The 27,903-nt window shown below is 44.9% G+C and overlaps 1 protein-coding gene across 1 annotated transcript; it reads right to left on the reverse strand.

Moving 5' to 3' along the window:
- LOC311039146 (uncharacterized protein) lies at positions 1-27,903 on the reverse strand (the record flags this gene model as incomplete). The annotated part of the gene is made up of 7 exons (XM_084048795.1): positions 1-2,340; positions 4,996-5,313; positions 12,721-13,207; positions 13,757-13,907; positions 16,712-16,874; positions 20,644-21,036; positions 27,727-27,903. The coding sequence occupies 7 exons, from the start codon at positions 27,901-27,903 to the stop codon at positions 769-771; spliced, it is 3,261 nt and encodes a 1,086-aa protein (XP_083904921.1). The 3' UTR covers positions 1-768.

Below are 27,903 nucleotides of genomic sequence, written 5' to 3' on the forward strand. Positions count from 1 at the left end.
AGCACCGTTTCCCAATCAGTGGGTCGGGGCCCATATGTGGGTCGCGGAACCAATTTCTATGGGTTGTGAGTACATACCCTGTTTATTTTTGGTTTCCTTACATTTTGTTTTTAATTATTAATTTTCCAAAAACAAATTCCCCAAGAAAAATCCCAATTTTAAAAACAAATACAAAACGTTTTTCAAAAGAATTCCAAAAAAAAAAAGATAATAAAAAAGAGAAACCCATTAGTTAAGAGAGGGGGGAAAAGATCTACTTTTAAGAGGTAGTGAAAATTAGCAGATCTACAAGCTCGTAGATCGAGCTATTTTCACTAGTTTGGGTCCCGGGGGGAGAGACGTTTCACATTTCTCTTTTGGGGGTCTCGAGCTAAAAGGTTTTGGGAACCGACTGCTCTAAAGCCAAACTAAAATAAAACATTACAAAACAATAGATAGAAGGACAGGCTCTCTATCTAGGCTATATATTCCTCTTATCATTTTAAAGTACAGTAAATGTTGAACCTGCATAGGAGTGTGTCAGCTACCCTCTCGCCGGATTTACACTTGATTTACAAGCTCACAACGCGTTGTTGTGGTGAGTTTGTAAACCCTCCATTTCCCCAAGTATAAATCACCCTTGAGACGTCAGAGCGCTCTGTTGAGTCCTCGGTCGTGTACACGTTTCTCTCTTCATCTCTTTAACTTCCTCTCTCTTCTTCTCGCTACATAAATACGTTTCCTGTCTGACTCTCATGGCCCTGAAGGATCTACAGATCTACATCGTCATCACGACGGAGTCTCAGGCTCTTTCTTTACCTCGTCTGCATCGCGTTTAGTTTGACCAGCCGTATCTGGATCGGCTGTGGTTTCGTCGACAGCAGTATCTAACTCAGCTTTAGATTCACCAGCAGTATCTAGATGGGCTGTACTTTTATCAACGGTATCTAGATCAACTGTTGGTTCACAAGCAGCAGTATCTAGATCAACTGTTAGCTCACCAGTATCATCTAGATCAACTGTTAGCTCACCAGTATCATCTAGATCAACTGTTAGCTCACCAGTATCATCTAGATCAACTGTTAGCTCACCAGTATCATCTAGATCAACTGTTAGCTCACCAGTATCATCTAGATCAACCGTTAGCTCACCAGTATCATCTAGATCAACTGTTGGTTCACCAGCAGCAGTATCTAGATCAGCTGTAGTTTCGTCAACAGTATCTAGATCAACTGTTAGCTCACCAGTATCATCTAGATCAACTGTTAGCTCACCAGTATCATCGTCTAGATCAGCTGTAGTTTCGTCAACCGCATCTAGATCAACCGTTAGCTCACCAGCAGCAGAATCTACATCATCCATAGATTCATCAACAGTATCTAGACCAGCTTGTGTTTGAGCAGCAGTGACGACTTCAGACTTCACTTCTAGAGGCTCGTCACCGTCTGCTCTCACACTCCTTAGCCGTGGTTCCCTCTTCACTTCTGAGAGCTGCTGCTGCTGCTTGCTGTCAGCGTCAGTGCACTGGAATGCTGCTTCTCCGTCGGCCACCAGCAGTTCTTCTGGACTTTCCGGTTCTTTTTTCACAGGAGCCCGAGAAGCGTCCAGAGACGAGGACTCCTCCACCAGAGAGGAGGACGAAGACTCCACCAGAGAGGATGAGGGCTCCTCTACCAGAGAGGAGGGGGTCGACTCCACTGGGGCAGGTTTCTTCGTAGACAGGTCCAGCGGCATCATGTCCGCGCCGTCGTCCACCTGACGCTCGCCCAACCCCAGAGGATCGCCGGCCTGCAGCTGCGTCACGACGGCGTTGGTCAGCCGAGACAGACCGGGCATCAGACCGGGGATCAGAGAGGTAGCTTTGTGCAGTGCTGCGCTCACGTCGCCGCCGCCGCCCGCCGCCGACTGGAGCGCCATGGAGAGCTGATGGGGCTGGAGGATCGTGAGCGGCTGGTGGGCCTGGTTGATGCCGGCCAGGCCGTTGGCTAAGGGCGAGGCCACGGGGACAAACAGGACCAGGTTGGCCCCGGGGGGGGGCTTCTTGTCCAGGGCGATCTGCCACACGCCCGACGGCCCGCCGCCCGCCGGGCCGCCTCCGATCGACACGCCCTGCGGAGCGCAAGTCTGGTCCAGTCTGAGGGTGGGGCCGTTGGAAAGGCCAGAAGAAATACCGACCGCCAGGTTTACCGAGGGGGGTTTAGCTGAGACGGGAACGACGGCGGGTTTCACCGAGACCAGGGAGTTCTGTGGGACCGACGGTACGACCGTGACCCCGGCCGTGGGCTCCGTGACCCCAGCCATGGGCCTCTTAGCTGGGGGAGCAGGAGTCTTTGAGGAGGGTGGACGTTTCTTTGGAGCACCCTGAAAAAAACGACAGAAACGTCATAATAATGGTGACAGCCCCCAGCTGTAATGTTATAATAATAATAATGAAGACAGCCCCTAGATTTATTATTATTATAATAATAATAATAATAATAATAATAACTAGAAACAACATTTCTTAGACATTTTAAGTGTGCCTGCAGCTCGCTAAGTCTGTGCAACCTTGTGTTGGAGAGGTAGGGTGAAATAAATGAATGTATTGTTATTTTTTTCTTTTGAATTGTTATCCCACGATTTTGTAACCCATATTTTTCACCCAGTGCCAATTGCCCATGTAATCCTGGGCGCTACTCTCCCTCTGCCAGCCTAGGGAGAGCCCAAGCTGAAGCTCATGCCTCCTTCAATGCATGAGGAGCGAGCAGGCCGCTTCTTATCACCTGACAGGGGGGGGGGGAGTTTCCCCGGTAGGACGTGGAAGGAACACGTTATTCGAACCAGTTCCTTTCCCCTCCATCAGGCGCCCCGGCTGTCATGGGGGAGGCAGTATAGAGACCAAGATTACTGCATGTTTTTGTGAGGGTATTAACTACCCTAGGAGACACAGAGTAGGCCCTTTCACCAACCCCACCTAGGGTATGGGCGCTGATGACGCGGAGGAGAGAACACGCCCCCAGCGCCCACAGCGCCCACAGCGTCCCCGGCAGGAATCGAACCCAGGACCTAACTGTTTTTTTGGGTGGTCGAAAATGGCAACAAAATTTCAAGCGCACAATTCCCGGCCAAGCCGCACAGGACCGTGCGGCAGGAGTGGTCGGACGAAGTTTCGCGGGAAGAATATTATGTATTATTAAGTATGGCGGAATACAATAAGTGTGTTTTGCCATTGCATGGCAGGCACACTTAATAATAATAATAACAACAACAGTGACAGCCCCTCGCTGTAACATTATTATAATAATAACTAGAACATGTGCTCCTCGGAGCACAGGTCTCCGCCAGCGGACCCGTGCTATTTTAACCAAAGGAAATCACTTACCCTATCTTTAACCATAGTTTTCTAGAAATGTTCTAATTCTTACCAAAGATAGAACATGTTACTATATCATAGCAATTATATTATTATAGCAATAAGTAATGAGATACAGAGGTGGTAAGCAACCACAATCAAATCAACCATCGAACAGTCATTATTACTACACCAAGCTTCAGACCATGAGTTTCTGCTTCTTCAGTTGGCGTACTGGGAGTTAGTTGCATTGTGTGATCTCTGTGATCTCAGTTTGTACTGGAAAGTACTGTTCCTGATTGATCCTGTCTAAGCTATTTATATTACATCAGAATATGTAATATAGATATACATTGACCAATGTTAGGTGTTCTCAGACGGACACACACGCACGGTCGGGTAATTTGTACTGGAAAGTACTGTTCCTGATTGATCCTGTCTTACCTATTTATATAACATATTGTGATGTCACATGCAGCTTGACCAATGCTGGGTGTTCTCAGATGGACACATAGAGACGGACGGAGAGGAAGAGATACTCTCCATTAATCCTGTCAATATTACATATTGTCACGTGTCACTTGACCAATGTTAGCTTGGCTGATGGATAGGTGTGGGGAAACTGGGAAACTAGATTTCAGTCTTTGTGAGATGTGTTACTAGACACCTTTACAAACACATTGGTGAGGATTTTTGTTAAGGAATTTATTCCAAGATTGGAACTTTTTCTGCTAATATCCCCTGACTAAATATTAGCTTGGCTGATGGCACTGATGTCACTTCGAAACATGTAAACAATGTTGCGAAGTGACACACCTATGTATTTCGTCATGCGTCTCGCTAGCCAATCAAAGCACACCCTTTCAACATATTGTCACGTGAAGCTTGACCAATGTTAGCTTGGCTAGGGGGGGGGGGGGGGGGCACACAGCGGGACGGGATCGAAAACATACTCTCCACCATGCCTTCGGCCTGGCGGAGACAATGATAATAACTAGAAAAAGTGCTCCTCGGAGCACAAGTCTCCGCCAGCAGACTTGTGTTGGGAATGTTGGGAATGTTCTAATTCTTATGTTCTAATTAGAACATGTTACTGTGTCATAGTAACATGACACAAGTGTCCTATCCGTGTCCTATCCGTCTGTTTTATCCAAACCTTAGTTGGATAAAACTGGTATCCCCACCTGGAGTTACTGTATAACTGTCCTGTCTGTATAAGTGTCCTATCCGTCCTGTCTGTATAAGTGTCCTATCCGTCCTGTCTGTATAAGTGTCCTATCCGTCCTGTCTATGTAAGTGTCCTATCTGTCCTGTCTATGTAAGTGTCCTATCCCTCCTGTCTGTGTAAGTGTCCTATCTGTCCTGTCTGTGTAAGTGTCCTATCCAATTGTTACAGTATCCGCCATTTCTCAGCCATTTCGTGATTGTTCCTGTCTTACCTCACTTTGAAAGAGGCAAAGACTCTTTCAAAGTGACACATGTATTTATAGGCCGCTATACGTCACTAGCCAATCAGATCGCACTATTTCACCGTATTGTCAAGTGTCACGTGAGGCTCGACCAATGTTTGCTTGGCTGACGGAAAGTGAAAACAAAGTCTCCTGGCGGAGACAATAACAGTGACAGTCCCTCGCTGTAACCCCCACAGGCTCAGCATGGGTTCCACTTCCAGGAGGAGGACTTACTGCAGGAGGACGCGCTCGCCCACAGTGCTTCAGGTGGCCGTCGTACTCCTGCTGGTGAGGGAAGCCCAGGCCGCAGCGCTGGCACAGGCAGGGCGACTGGCCGGCGTGCCCGCCCATGTGTGACATCAGCAGCAGCGCCGAGTGGAAGCCCTTGCCGCACTCGGCGCACGACAGCAGCCTCTGGTGGACGCCGGCGTGCTTCTTCAGCTCCTCTTTGGTGGCGAAGCTCTTGCCGCACTCCATGCAGCGGATCTCGTCTCCTTTGGAGCCCTGGTGGCCCCAGCAGCCCGTGTCCTTCTTGTGCTTCTGGAAGTCCACCTGGTGGTCAGGGGTGGGAAAGAAAAAAGTACTCACTTTTTGTTTTTACTTCAGTAAAAGTATCAATAATGCAATGTAGAAATTAGGTGTGTGCCGATTAGGGCTGTCAACTTTCCTCAGAAATGATATTCGAATATTTTAAAAATATATATAATATATATATATATATACATATATTCTTTTTTTTCTTCTTTTTTTTTTGACAGAAACAATACAAAAAACGATGTATTGAGTGCTTGGATCCAGTAAAACTAGGGGTGTGCCGATACACTAATTTCACCAAACGATACGATACGATATGATATTTGGCTCACAACTTCGATACGATACGCACTTTTTTTATTATGAAAATATATGGGGGAGGAAAAAAGTAAATGCAAACAAATAATTCTGTTTTTGCATTATTCAGACATGCAAACTTGTAGCTTTTCAGCTACAATATAGTTGGGTCATCTGTGGCACTTCCGTGACCGTGGAGAGCGAAGGTCCGTTTCTCAATGGATTTGTCATCTAGGAGGGTTATTAAACAAATTTAGCCGGGGTGTATTTTTAAAAGGGGCGGGGAAAATTTTTGAGAGACCAAAATCCAAAATGGCGACCGTGAAAATGAACTTTTTAATGGTTTGACCTACAAAGATGTACAATACATGGTTTCAGACCTTATTTTGGTCAAGGAATACATATTTGGCGTTTATATAATGATTTGACCTATCGTTGACCTTCAAATGCAAAATGGCTGCCAATTATGAGCTCCAAAAGTTTTTTTTTCTTTTTTCTTTCAAATTCGTCACAGAGCCTTCTTATTAGGCTCTAATGAAAGCTCTGCTCATGATGAGTTGAATAATATACAGTATAAGTACACAGAAGAAATCTCTGAGGTCAATAAAGTCAATGTTTGTGTGTAAACAACAGTTACTGAGTTGCAGTTTCCCATTAAATAGTGTAGGCTACTGGTGTCCAGTTCATCCCATCACATTTTCATAATGAACCAAAAATAAATTAGCACTATAGCCCAACATAACATAGTATTCTGTATGCAAAGCTAGAAAGGTTAGTTGCTTGAGGTGAATTTAAATGTCAACTCATTTGTCACCCTTATTTTATAGTATTGCTCCCAGTGTTCCATGTCTGTCTAGTTACTTTTACCTGCCTTGTCTAACCAGTCCTGTGATTTTGTCAGTGTTTCCACCTGTGTCCTCCTAGTCCCCCAGCCTATCCCAGTGTTGATTGTCTGTTGAGTTCACCTGTGTCCTATTAATCCCTGTCTATTTAAGCCCTGTGCTTGCACTGTGTTTATGTTGGTCTGTAGACCATTGTCATGTGAGGTTGTTAGTCCTTGTTTTTTGTGCTCAAGATTCTTGGACATTTGATTTTGGATAAGAACCTCTCTCCAGAGCAGGATGCACCGCACGCCCCATCTGTAGTGCTTTCCTCGTAGTGCTTGGTCTACCATCCCCTCCACTACTACCCCTGCTGTAACCAGAGTGTCTGCCATTCCAGAGCTATTGAATCACTTGTAGATGGCATAGATGTAGGACATCAGCTGGTGGAAAGGTGAGGATTGGGAGGATGTCCTTGAACATTTCTGGTTTCTCTGCCTTGAGCTGAGTGAGTGTCTTGTAGATGCAGGTCACCAACAAGAAAGGAGAATGGAATATTCTTCTGCCACATGGCCTCCACATGTTTCTCCATGATTCATTGAGTCATTCACCACTGCTTGACGGTTCATTGTATGTTGTGTGATAATCAGGCTTGCTCTTGTTGGGTGGTGGATGACAGCAGGACTGGGCGTGGTCTTGTACCATGATTGTCTACACGAGACAGTGCATGTATCACAGAGCGAGCACACTGCAGAGCTCTGCTATCAACCTGGGCGTAAATGTCCATGGCATGACAAGGAGTAAAGATCTGGTAGACACTCTGCACAAGAGCGGTGTCTGCATCAGCTATGCAGATACACTGCTCCTCTATGACCATTGGGCTCTGATGGATGTGGAGGCATCAGCAACCTGCCCACAGGAGATCGCAGACAGCAAGCCAGCTATTGTGATCATCGACAATGACGACTTGAAGATTGACACTATGACAGGTAAGTCTACAGGAGTCCATCGAACAAATGTCATGTACATGCAGCCAGAGAGCTATGAAAAGAAACCAGGTGAAGAGACTGCTGAAAAGCTCACCAAGAAGAAGGAAATCTCTGCACAGCTAAAGCAGAAGTGTGCAGAACTAACAAAGGTTTGCCAGTACAGATGCCCCCCTGGTAGCAAGAGTGAGCCACCTGCTCGTCCCAGGGTAGATCCACCAGTGGATGGGTCAGCTCCACAGCGTGCTCGCTCTGTCATGCACTGTCTCGTGTAGACAATCATGGAACAAGACCACCACCTGAAGACCAGTGAGTTCCAGGATACAGTGGTGCCCAGTCCTGCTGTCATCCACCACCCAACAAGAGCAAGCCTTATTACCACACAACATACAATGAACCTCCAAGCAAGTCAGTGGTGAATGACATAATGGCGAAACATGTGGAGGCCATGCGGCAGAATAATATTCCATTCTCCTTTCTTGTTGGTGACCATCCAGAAATGTTCAAGGACATCCTCCCAATCCTCCACCTTTCCACCAGCTAATGTCCTACATCTATGCCACCTACAAGCAATTCAAGGGCAATGGAATGGCAGACACTCATAAGTCCAAGACTCTTGAGCACAATAAACAAGGACTCACATGACAATGGTCTACAGACCAATAAAATCACAGTGCAAGCACAGGGCTTAAATAGACAGGGATTAATAGGACACAGGTGAACTCAACAGACAATCACCACTGGGATAGGCTGGGGGACTAGGAGGACACAGGTGGAAACACTGGCAAAATCACAAGGCTGGTTAGACAAGGCAGGTAAAAGTAACTAGACAGACAGGAAACACTGGGAGCAATATTATAAAATAAGGGTGACAAATGAGTTGACATTTAGATTCACCTCAAGCAACTAACCTTTCTAGCTTTGCATACAGAATACTATGTTATGTTGGGCTATAGTGCTAATTTATTTTTGTTTCATTATGAAAATGTGATGGGATGAACTGGACACCATATTCTCAGTAGCCTACACTATTTAATGGGAAACTGCAACTCACTGTTGTTTACACACAAACATTGACTGTATTGACCTCAGAGATTACTTCTGTGTACTTATACTGTATATTATTCAACTCATGAGCAGAGCTTTCATTAGAGCCTAATAAGAAGGCTCTGTGACGATTTTGAAAGAAAAACCTTTTTGCAAGCCATCTTGCATTTGAAGGTCAACAATAGGTCAAATCATTATATAAACACCAAATATGTATTCCTTGACCATAATAAGCTCTGAAACCATGTATTGTACATCTTTGTAGGTCAAACCATTAAAAAGTTAATTTTCACGGTCGCCATTTTGGATTTTGGTCTCTCAAAAATTTTCCCCGCCCCTTTTAAAAATACACCCCGGCTAAATTTGTTTAATAACCCTCCTAGATGACAAATCTAGACGATATATCGGCACACCCCTAAGTAAAACATATCTTTTGTTTGTTTTTATCTAACTATATAAATGGCGAGCAACTTCCGCACCCTTGGTGGCGACACCCCACAGCTCTGTTATCGAATAAACAACGCACCGCCAGACCACATGTCGCCTACTGACTCGCCACGGCGCCCGCGCTGAATTTACGCCTCGCGCAGGGGACATCTCACTGCTCACTACACCGTTTCCACCGCGCAACATAATTAATTCTACTCACCAAATGTCGGACAAAACGGAAGGGGAGCCAGCTTCGTACCGTTTACCGTGCGCACGACCTCATCACCACAACAGCAGCCAGCCGCTGCGGGGGTTTTTTCCTTTTTTTCCACACTTTTTTTTTGGTCACCATTTTCTCCAGGCACCATTTCTGGTGTAACGTCGGGTGTTTCTTTTCACCAGCCAATCACCTTTCACGTTGCCACGTCCGTTGCCACGTCGCGCTGACGTACGCTAAACAAGCGCTGCCGTGCGCACAATGCAAACGAGCCCAAAGGCGCGCAAAAATAAGCCGACCATTGCTTAGACACAAAGTCAGACCTGGCAACGCAGCCTACGCCAATCATGTGTGAGAGATCTACAAGCTATGGGGCAGAGACGCCACCGTATCTTAGCAACAACTACAGCGCTCACTCTCATTGGTCGTGTCACGCTAAGAGCAGTCTCCAGACAATGGCATCGCAGACAGCTTGCTGTTACTGCTGTAGCCATCACAGGCAGTTGCAGCACGACGGACAGGGCGCTGTGATAGCTGCCATGTCGCTAACGCTAACCTGGTTGTCATGCCTGCAGCGGCTGTGCAATCACTTTGTCAACAATGCACGTTCGTGTGGTGAATGTCTATATTGCTGCTCAGTTCGGCCATTGTAGATGGTGTATGTTTGTGTGTGTCTTCTGGAGAACTATGTAGCTCCACAGCAACTACAGTAACTAACGTAATGGCAGGACCGCCCCGTGCAACGCATGTTAGGCTGCATTATGGTCATGTAGTAATTTCAGATAATTTCGCTCCCATTACAGCAGTGTTTATCAACCCTTTCACGCGCCCCCCCCCCCCCCCCCCCCCCCCCCAAAATACACGTACTTGATCTGAGACCCCCCCATTCTGTTTGACTCCGTTCCACAAGTAAATATTGTGAAAATAGCCGATCTACAAGCTCGAAACGCCTCACGTTGACAGGCTTTGTAAGCTTGGAGATCGGCTATTTTCTACATGATTGCCTCTTTCTTACATTCTTTGCCAATGTGGCCCATGTTTTCATAGCATAGTTTATTGACTACTTCTGTTGCAGAAATGGCCATTTCCTTTACTTTCGGTTTTTTATTGTCTCCGCCAGGCCGAAAGGCATGGCGCAAGACTATGTTTCACCCCCTGTCCGTCCGTCTGTGATAGCTAATCTCTCACATCGTTGACTTGATCGCAGCAAAATAACAGCCCGATGTGGAGAGTCAGTGAGAGCTGGATAAACGACGTAAAATGTGTCACAAGGAGTCTGTACGGCTGTCGATAAATGAACACATGACGTCAGTGGGAGAGGAGATATTGTGTCTTTTGGACAAACAGCAGCGTGGTGCTGATGTTTGTTGTGTGAAGCAGCTTAATGTCAGAGTGTTTGTGTTGGAGCGCCTCAGTGCGGCTGCAGAGTTCATGTGCAACCTCTTCCAGAGAGACACAGAGACACTAGAAACTCTGCTGGGGAAAAAAAACACTGCTGGGCATTGACTTTCCTATGGACATTGATCTACACACTGCAGGTATATCTGCTACACACACAACATCAAACTACACACTGCAGGTATGATGCTGCGTTTGCATTACAGCCAGCATGCCAGCGTAGTTCCCATATGGTTTCAAGGTGGCCTAAACCATATGGACCCCATGTCAGCAATGTCAGCGGCATCCACTTCAGTCCCAACTGCGATGCCCATGCAGGCTATAAGTAGCTTCTACCTGGCCCTTAGGTGGGCCCCAACTAGCCATGTTTATGTGGGACCAAGGCGGGTCCTAACTGGGTTTGCCCATGCAGGCTTTAACTGGGTTCTACCTGGGCCCTAGGTGTACCCTAACCAACCACTGTGCAGTGCCCATCGCTCCAATTGTTGTGACGTCAGGGCTCTCAATACTGCACATTGGTGGAGGAGGAGGGCCCGCAGGCCGACCGCACACATCGCTGAACCAATGGTAGCCCACGGATGTTTCCTCTGTGGATTTACAATCTGCCCCTCTATGCCACATATCATCCGCACTACAGGGTCTTCACTGACCGAGCCACGGCCCCACTGACCCTCATGACGCTACGCCACTTAAACGTGCGGCAGCATGCGCTGGGTTGCCAGGTTTGCACAGCCTGCGCCAGAAACAAGCAACCACCTTCATGACAAAAAAAAAAACACCGAAATGGTCCGCAATGTTCCAGGGGTGTCCCCGCGCGTCCCAACACTCCACAGGGGGTCAGTGGACCATCAGGGGGTCCGCGGACCCCCTGTGGACCCCCTGAAACATAACAAATATTATTTCTTCAAATTTTTTCCTTTTTCAAAAAAACTTTTCCACAGTTTCACTCCGGCGATTTGGGTCCCCCAATATACACACGGCCACGCTGGGCCCCGTGCGCGGCTGGGGTTGAGGGGGGCGTAGCCCCCCGAAACTCTAGTAACTTCATAATTGTTTTTTGTATTGTCCCTGTCAAATAAACATTTTTTTATTTTAAACTTTTTTTTAATTTGAATATTAATTTTCATATTCGAATATGCATATTTTCCCAATATTCGAAGAATATTCGAATATCGAATATTCATTTGACAGCCCTATTGCCGATATATCGTCCCGCGATATATCGTATCGTGAAATTAGAAATTAGTGTATCGTACACACTACCTAGTAGAAATACTCTGTTACAAGTAAAAGTAAAAGGAATTCAAAATTAACTTGAGTAAAAAGTACAAAAGTATTGGCATCAAAATGTACTTAAAGTACCAAAAGTAGAAAGTCCTTATTATGCAGAATATTGCATTTCACAAGTTTTCAAATGTATAAAAATCTTTTGAAAAAAGCAGATCTACAAGTTCACAATGCGTCGCATCGCGACGCATTGTGAACTTGTAGATCTGCTATTTTCAAATGGCCGAAATGTATGTTAGGGCTGAAGTGGGTAATATATGTTTTGTAATGATAATCAAAATCTACAAAGTAACTAAAGTTTTAAAATTATTGTAGTAGAGTAAAAGTACAATATCTGCCTCTGAAATGTAGTGGAGTAGAAGTAAAAAGTACTGAAAATTTGAAACACTCCAGTAGAGTAAAAGTACCTCAAAGATAGGGGTGTGCCGATACACTAATTTCACCAAACGATACGATACGATATTTGGCTCACAACTTCGATATGATTTCGATACGATACGCACTTTTTTATTATGAAAATATATGGGGGAGAAAAAAAGCAAATGTGCAAACAAATAATTCTGTTTTTGCATTATTCAGACATGCAAACTTGTAGCTTTTCAGCTACAATAGCCGTTTTGAATCCAAATAGGGCAATAGTGTGACACCTGACCCGAAAAAAACAACAACATGTTGTCACCCTTTTCACCTCGGGGCTGTTTGCATGCCTGATTATTATTATACAACATGACTCACTTTTTTTTAAGTGAGTCATGTTGTGATGACCACACACCGCCCACTTCACACTGGGTGTGATTTTTTTCAAAACAATCTTTTTTTTTCCTCCAAAACGAAACATATCGTCACGAAAACGTATCGCGATATATCGGCACACCCCTACTCAAAGATTTTACTTAATTATGGCACTTGAGTAAACGTTAACTTTCACAAACCACCACCGCACCTGGTTGTAGAACACCCTCAGGCACGCCACACAGTGGATGCTCTGGGGCTCGCACTTGTGCTGGCGGTAGAGCTTGGCCAGGCGGAAGTGTCTGTGGCAGCGGATGCAGGTGTAGGGCAGCAGGCCCAGGTGGGTGAAGCTGTGCTTCAGGAGGGCGTTCTTGCGGGAGAACTTGAGCGGACAGTCGGTGCAGTTGTACGTGCGCTGGCAGCGCTTGTGCCGGTGGCGCTTCAGCGAGCGGTCGCTGTGGAAGGTGCGGCCGCACGTCTCGCACCTGACGCTGCGCTGGTGCCACTCCATGTGCTGCTCGCACAGCCGCAGGTCGGTGAAGATGCGCTTGCACAGGTCGCACTCGTAGAACTCCTTCTCGAAGTGGTTCTGCGTGAAGTGGAACTGCAGCTGGACCTCCGTGTCAAAGTCTTTCAGGCAGATGCGGCAGACCACGGGCTTGGTCACTCTGGTCTGGGCGTGCGTGCGCAGGTGGAGTCTGGAAGGCAAGGCGGGGTTACTTGTAAGGGACATTTAACAAGGCAGGTTTACTTGTAAGGGACATTTAACAAGGCAGGTTTACTTGTAAGGGACATTTAACAAGGCAGGTTTACTTGTAAGGGACATTTAACAAGGCAGGTTTACTTGTATGGCACATTCAAAGCAACATACATATACATATTAAGCAAAGAAAACTAAATTATAAAACGGGTAAACAGCATTTGAATTAGTAAAAACAAAAGCAAAAAAATAAGTTAAACACCCATCTGATCTCCTTAATAGGGAACAACTATTCAGGACACAGAAATGAAACACACTATATAAAAGGACAATTAAAAACAAAGCATTTAACTATTAAAATAAGAGTAAAATTACAGTGCAGAAGAATCTGAATAAAAGGCAGCAGCAAACAAAAGGTTTATTAAGCTGTGATTTTAAAAGAACAGGGGGGTTACTTGCAGCAGACCTGCAGTTTTATGGGAGTTCAGTGGTGACTCATGGCGACTGAGAACTCAAAGATCAGAGATGTGTGTGTGTGATGTGTAACCTGTAGTTGTAGATCTGACAGAAGCGTTTGCCACACTCGGCGCAGCAGTAGGGCCGTGTGCCGGTGTGGAGGTTCATGTGCTCCTGGAGCTTGATGCTGGAGGGCAGCGTCAGCTCACACACACTGCAGCGGTACTCTCCTGATGTGGACTCTGATGAGGACAGAGGAGAGACACATTAACACACACACACACACACACACACACTGCAGCGGTACTCTCCTGATGTGGACTCTGATGAGGACAGAGGAGAGACACATTAACACACACACACACACACACACACACTGCAGCGGTACTCTCCTGATGTGGACTCTGATGAGGACAGAGGAGAGACACATTAACACACACACACACACACACAAACACACTGCAGCGGTACTCTCCTGATGTGGACTCTGATGAGGACAGAGGAGAGACACATTAACACACACACACACACACACACACACTGCAGCGGTACTCTCCTGATGTGGACTCTGATGGAGACAGAGGAGAGACACATTAACACACACACACACACACACACTGCAGCGGTACTCTCCTGATGTGGACTCTGATGAGGACAGAGGAGAGACACATTAACACACACACAAACACACTGCAGCGGTACTCTCCTGATGTGGACTCTGATGGGGACACAGGAGAGACACATTAACACACACACACACACACACACACACTGCAGCGGTACTCTCCTGATGTGGACTCTGATGAGGACAGAGGAGAGACACATTAACACACACACACACACACACTGCAGCGGTACTCTCCTGATGTGGACTCTGATGAGGACAGAGGAGAGACACATTAACACACACACACACACACTGCAGCGGTACTCTCCTGATGTGGACTCTGATGAGGACAGAGGAGAGACACATTAACACACACACACACACACTGCAGCGGTACTCTCTTGATGTGGACTCTGATGGGGACACAGGAGAGACACATTAACACACACACACACACACACACACACACACACTGCAGCGGTACTCTCCTGATGTGGACTCTGATGGAGACAGAGGAGAGACACATTAACACACACACACACACACTGCAGCGGTACTCTCTTGATGTGGACTCTGATGAGGACAGAGGAGAGACACACACACACACACACACACACAAACACACTGCAGCGGTACTCTCCTGATGTGGACTCTGATGGGGACACAGGAGAGACACATTAACACACACACACACACACACAAACACACTGCAGCGGTACTCTCCTGATGTGGACTCTGATGGGGACACAGGAGAGACACATTAACACACACACACACACACACACACACACACACTGCAGCGGTACTCTCTTGATGTGGACTCTGATGAGGACAGAGGAGAGACACATTAACACACACACACACACTGCAGCGGTACTCTCCTGATGTGGACTCTGATGAGGACAGAGGAGAGACACATTAACACACACACACACACTGCAGCGGTACTCTCTTGATGTGGACTCTGATGAGGACAGAGGAGAGGAGAGACACATTAAGACCTGGGACACATCTGTGTAATTTTTTTGATTTGAGCTAAAAAATAAAGCATTATTTGACACTTTGGCTATTCTTTGGCTATTCTTTGGCTATTCTTTGGCTATTCGCGCTGCGACACGTTGTGAGCTTGTAGATCTGCTATTTTCAGAGCGCAACACCCGAGCGCAACCAAACATAAAATGACTTGTCTTTTAGTTCTACTGGATCTCTTCTCCACTAGATCCCTCACTAACATGTTAGTCTAGTTTTTATTTGTTGAATAAAAAATATATTGAATATATTTAGTCTTAGTTTTAGTTATCGTGGCTTAGTTTTTATTTTGTTTTTTTAGAGAAATAAGGTAGTCGACGAACATTTTTCGTCGGTTTTATTGGACAAAATCAACACCGGTTGTGAAGGTGACTAATCAGGCGTTCCAACCATATAAAACACAATACCAATAGAGCACCGAAGTCTGACGTAATTTACACATCCTACCTGTGTCGCGTTTTTTCCCCCCCGTTCTGAATCCCCATAGACGTGTTTAATATCGCGTCAAATAAGAACTGTGTTCCAAAAATAAACAAATGACCGCGGCGGTTTGACTCTTATGGATATGAAGCATCAACTGACGGTGAGAAAACCATAATGTTACTTCCGCAAAATTAGTTAAATTTTCGCCAGAAACAGACTGTATCAAATATGAGTGACTGACTATCATAAACGATACAGAACCTCCTCCCTGACAATATGGTAGTCTCGCGTCACCAGACAACTATTCCACAATCTCTGAATGCTATATAGAGTCTGGAACTCCACTTCCCGAAAGCTGCGTAACGGAAGTTGTTCAGACCGGAAAAACATTCGACCAATCACGACGCGGTGCCCGCGGACCTGTAGTCCCAGTGGAAACAGAACCGAGGCGGAAGCATAGTCATAGGAGCGGTAGATTCATGTTATTTGTGCGAGGATTGTTTATCACAGAAAACTGAGAAAGGTATCATGGAATTAACGCCGAAAAAACTGTGAAAGAAGACACTAGTAGACATAAACGATGTTTATGAGATTCGTTGATTCCAGTCGGACTCCTTTGCGTCACTGCACAATGCTAAAACGGAAGTGGGTAGGGGAGGGGCATCCGCTTTCCCCTTACGACTGTATGCCCAGAAACATTTGTAAATTGTGGGAGGCAACAGTCTGGTAACGCGAGACTAACAATATCACAGAGACAGTTTGTTTATTTTTGGACCACAGTTCTTATACGAGGCGATTCTATGATGACCCAATGTTATTCTCCATAGAGACATGACTTCCGCGACCCAGGGGATGAACGAGTGACGTCAGGACTTCTGTGCTTTTTTAAGGGGAGAAATAAACAGACGGCAAAAACACAGTGGAAGCAGCAAGTCAAACAAATGCTTTGGGCGATTTAAACCAGGAGTGGATGATGAGACATCATACCTATGTCCACGTTCAGACCTTCACCTTCCACATCTTCATCCTCCTCCTCCTCCTCCTCCACCTCGGAGACCTCGCTGTCGTCCGAGTCCGACTCCTCCTCCTCCAGCTCCACCTCCACGCCCCCCCCTCGGGCCCCCGGCCGTCCTGCTGCTCCTCCGTAGGCCTGGTGCACCGGCAGGAGAAATGTCACAATTATATCCAAGGGGTGCAACAGAACTTCTTTTGGTCTACATGGATTAAAGCAAAATAAAATCTCACGACTGAAAATGTCATAACGTGCGATTTGTGAAACAGTGTGAAAGGATCCCCCCCACACACACACTAGCGCCGATACCTAAACAATTAACACAAGGGTGCGTTCGGAAATTGCGCACCGGAGCGCACTCGCCTATTAGTTTGTATTGGCCAGTGCGCTCAGTGCTGTATTTCCGAAACGCACCCTACAATTAGGATGCTTTAGTAATATTGTTCCTGCTGTTCTACATACTGCCAACCATGTGAAGAAATCACAGATTGAGGCTTTAACCTTTACTTTTATATGAAATATCCGAGACGATTAACATATTGTGGAAGATGCTTCAGGAGTCAGGACATATTGCTAGTTTGACCTTGTAGATCGGCTATTTTTGCTGCGCAACATGCTTCCATAGCATACCAAATGACTGACATCAGTCTTGGTGACTGAGAACTTTATTCCATGGGTCTATAGTCCATGAGCCAGAGCCCCAAAATTGAGCAATGATTATCGAAAGAGTGGGCAAAACCAAACCTTTATTAAATTGTTTATAGGGTCAATACGAGTAAATAAATATATGATAACCTCTCCACAGGAGCAGCTTTTTCATATTTATCACACATTTTCCCCATACGTACATGACAGGTGAAAAAAATGACAACATTTAAAAAAGAGTTATCATAATGACACTTCCTGAGTTGATTACTTACATGAAGACAATGATTTATCGTATTACAAGTTTTCTGAAATTGTATATTTAAATATGCAAATTAGGCATTAGGAAAATATGCCCACATTTGCATACCTTTCCTGAATCAACAGTGGAACATTGGACAAAGCCAGAGTCAACATACTTATTTCATTTTGTTAAGATGTTGGAGTCAAAGGTTTTTAACGAGGGAATATTCAATATCTGGCTCAATTTTGGGGCTCAGGCTCATGGACTAAATGCCTAATTTGCATATTTAAATATACAATTTCAGAAAACTTGTAATACGATAAATCATTGTCTTCATGTAAGTAATCAACTCAGGATGTTTTTTGTCATTTTTTCACCTGTCATGTACATATGGGGAAAATAACAAAATGTGTGATAAATATGAAAAAGCTGCTCCTGTGGAGAGGTTATCATATATTTATTTACTCGTATTGACCCTATGAACAATTTAATATAGGTTTGGTTTTGCCCACTCTTTCGATAATGAAATCTTGTCTGGCTCATGGACTACTAGTTCTCAGGGGAGCGCCTGGATAATGTTACTTGGTGCGCACCAAATAAATAATTAAATACGTTTTGCCGCGACACGTCTCGCAGGATGGATAAAAGAGGGATACGTGTATAACTTGCCTGCTCCTGTTATCAATTGTTTGCACTATGTTGATGTTCACGGCATATTTGGCACCACATCACGGTGCGTTCATCATCGGTGACGAGTGCCTGTAACGCAGCCAGCAGCGTGCTGTGTGCGACTGGCTGTGTCAGGACTCGAGGCCACACTCACACGTTCACGTGCAGCATGCGTCCCCCTCCGCCACCGCCCCATATGGGTGTGTATGGGGCGCGTATAGGGGCGGACGCGTGCTTCACCGTCAATGTGTGAGTGTGGCTTCAGGAAGTAAATTCCGGTCCCAGCTGTTGGTACGCGAGCAGCACCTCCCTTCGTCTGATGTGCCGCGCAGCATGCATTTTGACCACGCATGCACACTTGCGCACCAGTTATGTGCACCCCCTGATTATAACATCATTGTCTGATAGCAATTATTTGAGATGATCGCAATTATTTTTTGCATAATCGTCGTAATCGTTTCCATGTTGAAATTTTTTTCATACATTTTACAAAAATAGCAAATATTTTAGAAAACCAATTATTTAAAAATGTCTTTTACTTCTACTCCACTACAATTATTTGAAAACTTTAGTTACTAGTTACTTTGTAGATTTTGATTATTAGAAAACATACACTAACCACTTCAGCCCTATATATACACATTTCAGCCATTTGAAAAATAGCAGATCTACAAGCTCACAATGCGTCGCGATGCGACGCATTGTGAGCTTGTAGATCTGCTATTTTTCAAATATATTTATACATTTGAAATGGGACATTCTGCATAATGAGTACGGTTACTTTTGGTACTTTTAAGTGCATTTTGATACCAATACTTTTGTTTTAGTAGATTTTGAATTCCAAACTTTTACTTGTAACGGAGTATTTCTACATTGCAGTATTGATACTTTTACTTACGTAAAACAAGCGAGGAGGCAGAAATTTGAGTATTGGAATTGGGCTCATGCATTTGATGCCTGTGTTTACCTTGCTTACTGTAAGTCACTCTGGATAAAGAGTGTCTGCTAAATGCCTGAATAGTAAATAGTAGGGCCACCATGTGGTGTGGGTCACATGTGCGCGATTTTCATTAATAATTAATTAAACTACTATAAAAAAAACAGTAACAACAACACACTCTACCAGCCTCCAGTGGTGGAAAATAGCAGATCTACAAGCTCACAATGCCTTGCGCTTGTAGATCTGCTATTTTCACATGGTTACTGTATGTTTTAAAATAGTAATCGAAATCTACAAAGTAACTAAAGTTTTCAAATAATTGTAGTGGAGTAAAAAAGTACAACATTTGCCTCTGAGATGTAGTGGAGTTACTGGAGTAGTAAGTAAAAGTATTAGAAATTGGAAATACTCGAGAGTCAAGTGCAAATACCTCAAAATTGTACTTAAGTACAGTTCTTGAGTACATAAACATTAAAGATGTATGCCAAAATCCATTTGAAAAAAAAATTGCTTTTCACTGTTCTCAGGTCAAACAGAGCACCGAAGTCTGGCATAATTTACACATCCTATGCTTGTCTACCTGGTTCGCGGTTTTCCACCCCCGTTCTGAATCCCCATAGACGTGTTTAATATGACATGATAATAATGACCCGGCGGTTTGACTCTTATGGATATGAAGCATCAACTGACGGTGAGAAAACGATAATGTTATTTCCGCCGAATTAGTTACATTTTCTCCAGAAACAGACTGTATCAAATATAAGTGACTGACTATCATAAACGATACAGAACCTCCTCCCTGACAATATGGCCGAGACAGTTTGTTTATTTTTTTGGACCACAATTCTTATATGAGACGATTCTATGATGACCCAATGTTATTCTCCATAGAGACATGACTTCTACGACCCAGGGGATGAACGAGTGACGTCAGGACTTCTGTACTCTATGTCAGGGGTTTTCAAACTTTTTCATGCCAAGGACCCCCAAAATGATATGTATTTGGCTGCGGACCCCCGTCTCAAATATTTTGTTCCAGGGACCCCCAGAAGCACAGATTTGAGTTAAGAATGTTCGCATAAAAAAATATATATATATTCAAAGATTTGCACACATTTTCACAATTTTTCAAAAATAGCAGATCTACAAGCTCATAGCGCGGCACTCGGTGCCGCGCTATGAGCTTGTAGATCTGCTATTTTTTAATAGTATAAAAGGTCATAATTATTGTGACGCTATATTAACACATTTTGCTGGAACCCCCTCAAGTACCCCTGGGGGTCCCCGGACCCCACTTTGAGAACCACTGCTCTATATTGATATGCGATTGAAATGCGATTAATTGTGATTAATCAATTACAAAGCCTCTAAATTAATTAGATACATTTTTTAAACGGTAAAAGTTGTACCTGTCCCGTGGCCGTGTGTTCCTGTCTGTTCCCAGGTTGTCCTCTGGTCGTGCGGTCGAGGCCGTTGACCAGCGGGCGCGTGGAGGAGGAGGCGCCTCCCCCTCTCCGTGCGGGAGGAGGCAGCGACGAGGCCGACTGTGACATGCGCGTGGCGGTGGGGGTGGTCCCGCGGACCATGGAGATCTGGATCTGACCCCCGCCGGGGGCCCCCCGGGCGACCACGTCGGCCACGCCCCCCCGGGGGGACTCCTCGTCGGCCGACTGGGGGGGAGGAGGAGGGCTGGGGGAGGAGGGGGGGGAGGAGGTGTCCGAGGACGCCAGCATGATGTTAGGAAAGCCCAGCTCTGTGAGCTGGATGTCTATGGTGTACTCCTCTGATGACATCATGACACGCTGAGAGAGAGACAGAGAGACAGAGAGACAGAGAGAGAGAGAGAGACAGAGAGAGAGAGAGAGAGAGAGAGAGAGAGAGAGAGAGAGAGAGAGAGAGAGAGAGAGAGAGAGAGAGAGAGAGAGAGATATACAGAGAGAGACAGAGAGAGACAGAGACAGAGACACAGAGAGAGAGCGACATAGACAGAGACAGAGAGACACAGAGAGAGAGAGACAGAGAGAGAAAGAGCGAGAAAGAGCGAGAGAAAAAGAGATACAGAGAGTAAGGTAAGGTAAACTTTATTGTCCCGAAGGAAATTTGTCTTGGGCTTTCACCCCAGCTGCGGCCACACATAAAACAATGACAAAGACAAAATACAAAGTACATAACAGGGGGTGGGACACACAACATTTACAGTGCACAGATAGTGGTCAATCTGCTATTCACGGTCAATGCTGTTTCAGAGCCTCGTTTAGCATTTTAGTTGACACCGGTACAAACAATTTTTTAAATCTGACATAGTTCCATTTAGGTTCACTATCTCCCAGAGGGCATCATTACATACTGTCCATGTAGAACATGGGTAGCATCACTGACTATTTTCTGAGCCTGTCTTAGCGTGGCCTGCTCATAAATAGACTGCAGAGAGGGGAGTTGTCTTACTCCTATGATTTTCCCTGCAGTCTGCACCAATCGGAGCAATTTGGACCTCAGTTGCACTGAGAGATTGCCAAACCAAACTGTGATGCCAAATCTGACCAGACTTTCCAAGAACGCTCGGTAGAACACTAACATAAACTTTTGGTCAACACCATGAACCCTAAGACGGCGGAGGAAATGCAGTCTTTGCTGTACTTTACTACAGAGACTGTCCACATGTGTATTCCATGTTAGCGAGTTGTCAATACTAATGCCCAAGTATTTATGAGGAGACCTGTGAGATGGTCGAGTCATGAATGACCACAGGCCTGTGGTCACCAATACTCCTAGGGTCGAACACCATCTCCTGTATCTTCCTCACGTTGAGAACAAGGTGGTTGTCATCTCACCAGGTTACAAACCTGGTGAGACAGACTTTTATTGATCCGGCGACAGAATAGGCTCAATGCACAGCAGCCATTTGTAAAGAAACTGGGCCTCAGCCTCCTCCTTAATAAGTGTTAGTGTTACCAATGATACTAATGAAGGCTCTGTTCCATTCTGGTTGTTACAATGATGCTAATGAAGGCTCTGTTCCATTCTGGTTGTTACAATGATACTAATGAAGGCTCTGTTCCATTCTGGTTGTTACAATGATACTAATGAAGGCTCTGTTCCATTCTGGTTGTTACAATGGCCCCGATTCATAACGAGGGTCGTAAATATGGTGTAAATGAAGTTCGTAAAGGAGGTCGTATTTCTGGTACTCACTAACGGACGTGCGATTCAAAAGGGGTGTCGTATATGACAGAGACGTGCGTATGACCAGGTGTAGGATCTGATTAATCTCGAAGTCTGCATCCAACAGCATCCAACTTTAACGTCACTTTACGGCACAGTGTTGCCATGTCCGCTTATTATAAGCGAATTTGCGCTTATTTTTCTGTAAAGTTGCTTGTAAATATTGGTAGAAGTGGGTGCAGTTTTTTGGGCTTGTTTCTAAAGTGTAGTTGGTTGGGCTTGCTTCACAATTGTTCAATTGTTTTAACCGGTGGTTCTCAAATATCTTTATGTCATGGACCCCCAAGTTAATATGTAGGCTGGCCCCATCTGAAAATGTTTTGTGCCCGCTGGAGGCAGATTTGTGTTGTTAGAAAGTTTAAAAAATCTTCCAAATATTCCACATTGTATTACAAGATTTTTGTTTAAATATAGCAGATCTACAAGCTCACAACGGTTTAATTAAAGTGCTTATAATAAATGGCCTAAGTGCCAGTTGCTTCTTTTGGGCTTATTTTCATAGACCTGGTTGCTTATTTCTCTCACAAAATCTGGCAACACCGGAGTTTAACTTCTCGTCCAAACTTACAGCTGTCGGCCGCAATGCCTTGACACTGACAGAGAACTTGAACATCATTCTGATCTGTCTGGAAGCGAGTCCCACTATTGCACGATGGATCAGCTGAACGTAATGAGTAATGTTTACAAGGTTTAACCCCGCCAGCAAATAATAGACTAATAACCTGGAAAGGATATAACATTGCTCACGTTATCAAAAAGATGATGTTGAAAATAAATCCAGGGCATACAAGTGGAACGCTGCTATCCGATTATGGACCAGAGCTTATTGATTACTTATTGATTAAATTAGTTAATTTTGGATTAATATATCACTGTCCTACGTCTGAATGGGGAATGGATCTTCTGGACATAGCTTTCATCACTATAGTTTCCTCATCAGATGGTAACATTTATTAGGCTGTTGTGTGTGGCGTTCATGTGATCAATATACAGTAGAGTAGGCTACAGTAGGCTATAAGCCTACAAATTAATACCGCGGCACGGCCACTGGTCAGTCCCTCCGCAGTTTCATTAAGGAATTATAGCCTATTTTCATTATTATGTGACACTTTGGCTCAGCTCTAAATGGAACCGATAGCCTAGAAAATAAAAAAAAAGCGGTGGAATCTACATCATGTCTATATTATGCATAGGCTACAAGCAATACATCGTTTGACATTTATTTTTTATTTTTTATACATATGTGTTGACAAATGTTGGGCACATAGGCTATATATTTTATTTGAGGTTTGCCACTGTTGTAATTGATTTTGACATGAAGAATAAAGCATTCTAAAGACAAACGCACATTTCAGCCCTGGTACGCCAGCCTCGGGGCTGACCTGAGAACGTGCGCACCTGACGCACAAAACACAGACCAAAAAATCTTTATGCATCAGGTGGATATGTACGACTTGTCCTAAATGCCGGTACGTACAAAATATGGTCGCAAATCCCTTTATGAATCAGGGCCAATGACACTAATGAAGGCTCTATTCCATTCTGGTTGTTACAATGATGCTAATGAAGGCTCTGTTCCATTCTGGTTGTTACAATGATACTAATGAAGGCTCTGTTCCATTCTGGTTGTTACAATGATACTAATGAAGGCTCTGTTCCATTCTGGTTGTTACAATGATACTAATGAAGGCTCTGTTCCATTCTGGTTGTTACAATGATACTAATGAAGGCTCTGTTCCATTCTGGTTGTTACAATGATACTAATGAAGGCTCTGTTCCATTCTGGTCAAACAGAGTCAGGGTGCTGATATTGTGCATGTTGGCTCACTGGATACACTCTGCTACACCCAGTGGTTCTCAAAGTGTGGTCCATGTGGAACCCTCTTAAGGAACCCATCCACTTCCTGTTTAGCGTTTGGGGGGAATCAGCTGTATTTTGAGTTCTCTTTTTTTCCCTTGTATTTTGGTGAGACATGCTGTATTCAACAGCCTGTATCAAGGGACAGGGGGGGGGGGGTCGCGACAGCACAGTGATAGCCTACGTGCTTAGCAGCCGTCCTGGGATCGATCATACTGGATATTACGGTATATATATAAATATATTCTGTAACCAGTTGAAAAGGTAAGAAAACGAAAATCGCTAGCAGCGGGCGAACGCAGCCAGAAATACGTCTGGCAGTGAATGAGTTAATACGAGAGGGAAGCTTTTATGGGTAGAGATAATAATGGTAACCCATTTGGAAGCAGAAATGTGGAAATTTGTGAGATGCAGATCAAAACGTTGGCAACAATAATCAACTAGTATCTGATCATTTGTTGCTAAAGCAATCGACTGGAGGAAAGGGGAAAAGGCCATTACACACCAGAGAGGTTCTCAAAGTGGGGTCCAGGGACCTCCAGGGTTCCTTGAAGGGGGGGGGGGGGTCCAAATGGATCCTTACAGTTCCGTATCTCTGAGTGTAGAAATGGAACCAAATGGACCCTTACAGATCCATTTGGTTCCATTTTGTGCACTCTCAGAGTTATGGGGGTTAGGGATCTCCGGTGTAAATTAAAAGGGTGGAGACCCCTGAGGTACAGGTGCAGCCTCTCTTGTCATAATAAGATCATGAATGTCATCATCCAGCCCATTATGACAGCAGAACATTTAGAACATTCATGTTGATTACACTTCAAATGATATGAGCAACAACCAGCTAAATGTCTGACCATTAGTCACTTCAAATCAATCCACTGGAACCAAAAGAGGAAAAAGGTGAAGCAGTGAGAGAAGCCCAATGGAGTCTGTCTGTCTGTCTGTCTGTCTGTCTGTCTGTCTGTCTGTGCTGTCAGGAGGCAGACAGACAAAGCAAGCTGATATGGTTTTACTTTAGTTACAAACACAACAACACACTAGCTGCTAGCTACACTTTTTTTTTTAACTAAAACTTAGATGAGAAAACACATTACTCCAGTTCTAGCTTCACTACATTGGCTCCCGGTTGCTTTTAGGATTGATTTTAAAATCATTTTACTAGTTCAGTTTACAAAGCTCTCAATGGTCTGGCACCTTCCTACCTCTATGACTGCCTGCCTAGATAGGTTCCAAACCGCCCCCTCAGGTCTTCAAGTGCTGACCTGCTCGAGGTGCCTACAATGACATATAAAAAACACGGTGAAGCAGCATTCTGCTTCTATGGGCTGACGGCGTGGAATAAACTCCCATTACACCTAAGACAGGCAGCCTCTGTGGACAGCTTTAAAGCACAGCTCAACACCTACTTCTTCACTCTAGCTTCTAGTTCAACTGAAAATGAAAAATGTAAAAATTAAAAATTTAAATCTCTGTGTTGTTATTCATGTCCTCACTGTTTTGCCTGATTCGCTGCCTTTTTTTGGCCATTATTTGAATGCCATTATTTTTAAATTATTTTGCGTTTGCTCTTCTTTTTTGCTTTGTTAAATTATTATAGCTCTTTCTGTAAAGCACTTCTGCTTTATTTATGTTTGGCTCTGTAAAACACATCATGTCATGAAAGGTGCTTTATAATAAAGTTGTATCATTATTACACACTGAGCACTAAACAGTGTTCATAATGCTGTAGACATAATGCAGTACAACTACAACCTACACAGACACACCCACAAGTCTGTCTGTCTGTCTGTCTGTCTGTCTGTCTGTGTCATTGTGCTGGCAGGAGATAGACAGACAGACAGAAAATAAGGCAGGCAGACAGACAGAGACACAGACACAGACAGACGGGTAGAGACACAGACAGAGACACAGACAGACAGACAGAGACACAGACAGAGACACAGACAGAGACAGACAGAGACACAGACAGACAGACAGACAGAGACACAGACAGACAGAGACACAGACAGACAGAGACACAGACAGACAGACAGACAGACAGACAGACAGACAGAGACACAGACAGACAGACAGACAGACAGACAGAGACACAGACAGACAGACAGAGACACAGACAGACAGAGACACAGACAGACAGACAGACAGACAGAGACACAGACAGACAGACAGACAGACTCACAGAGACACAGACAGACAGACAGACAGAGACACAGACAGACAGAGACACAGACAGACAGAGACACAGACAGACAGACTCACAGACAGACAGACAGACAGACAGACAGAGACACAGACAGACAGAGACACAGACAGACAGACAGACAGACAGAGACACAGACAGACAGACAGACAGACAGACAGACAGACAGAGACACAGACAGACAGAGACACAGACAGACAGACAGACAGACAGACAGACAGACAGAGACACAGACAGACAGACAGACAGACAGACAGACAGACAGACAGACAGACAGAGACACAGACAGACAGAGACACAGACAGACAGACTCACAGACAGACAGACAGACAGACAGACAGACAGAGACACAGACAGACAGACAGACAGACAGACAGACAGAGACACAGACAGACAGACAGACAGACAGACAGACAGACAGACAGAGACACAGACAGACAGAGACACAGACAGACAGACAGACAGACAGACAGACAGACAGAGACACAGACAGACAGACAGACAGACAGACAGACAGACAGACAGAGACAGACACAGACAGACAGAGACACAGACAGACAGACAGACAGACAGACAGACAGACAGACAGACAGACAGACAGACACAGACAGACAGACAGACAGAGACACAGACAGACAGACAGACAGACAGACAGAGACACAGACAGACAGACAGACAGACATACAGACAGAGACACAGACAGACAGAGACACAGACAGACAGACAGACAGACAGACAGACAGACAGACAGACAGAGACACAGACAGACAGACAGACAGACAGACAGAGACACAGACAGACAGACAGACAGACAGACAGACAGAGACACAGACAGACAGAGACACAGACAGACAGACTCACAGATAGACAGACAGACAGACAGACAGACAGACAGACAGACAGACAGACAGACAGAGACACAGACAGACAGACAGACAGACAGACAGACAGAGACACAGACAGACAGACAGACAGACAGACAGACAGACAGACAGACAGAGGGGTTTTTACATTAGTTCCAAACACAACAACACAGTAGCCATGCTGCTAGCCTAGCAGCTAGCTCCACACAGAGCAGAGCAGTGTAATGTAACGCTGCATTAGTTCCATGGTAAACACGTAGATATGATAGCATGATGCTAACATAGTGCTAACATAATGATAATAACGGTAGTAACGGTGATAATAAAGGGTTATAAGTCATTAAACTCACACGGTGTGAAACACAGAGACTCTCACAGTGTTTCCCTCCTTCTCGCTGCTCCCCGTGTCAAAACACAACGCAGAGGAGAGCCGCGACAAGAAGGGCCGCTCCGTGGAGTCAGGGGGGCCGCCACAGCGCCGCCCTGGCGGCCGGCGGTGGTAATAACAGGCTCTATGTACAGCAGCCAT

This window comes from Gymnoscopelus microlampas (assembly GCF_963454915.1).
Source record: "Gymnoscopelus microlampas genome assembly, chromosome: 3".
In the NCBI taxonomy this organism is placed as follows: domain Eukaryota; kingdom Metazoa; phylum Chordata; class Actinopteri; order Myctophiformes; family Myctophidae; genus Gymnoscopelus; species Gymnoscopelus microlampas.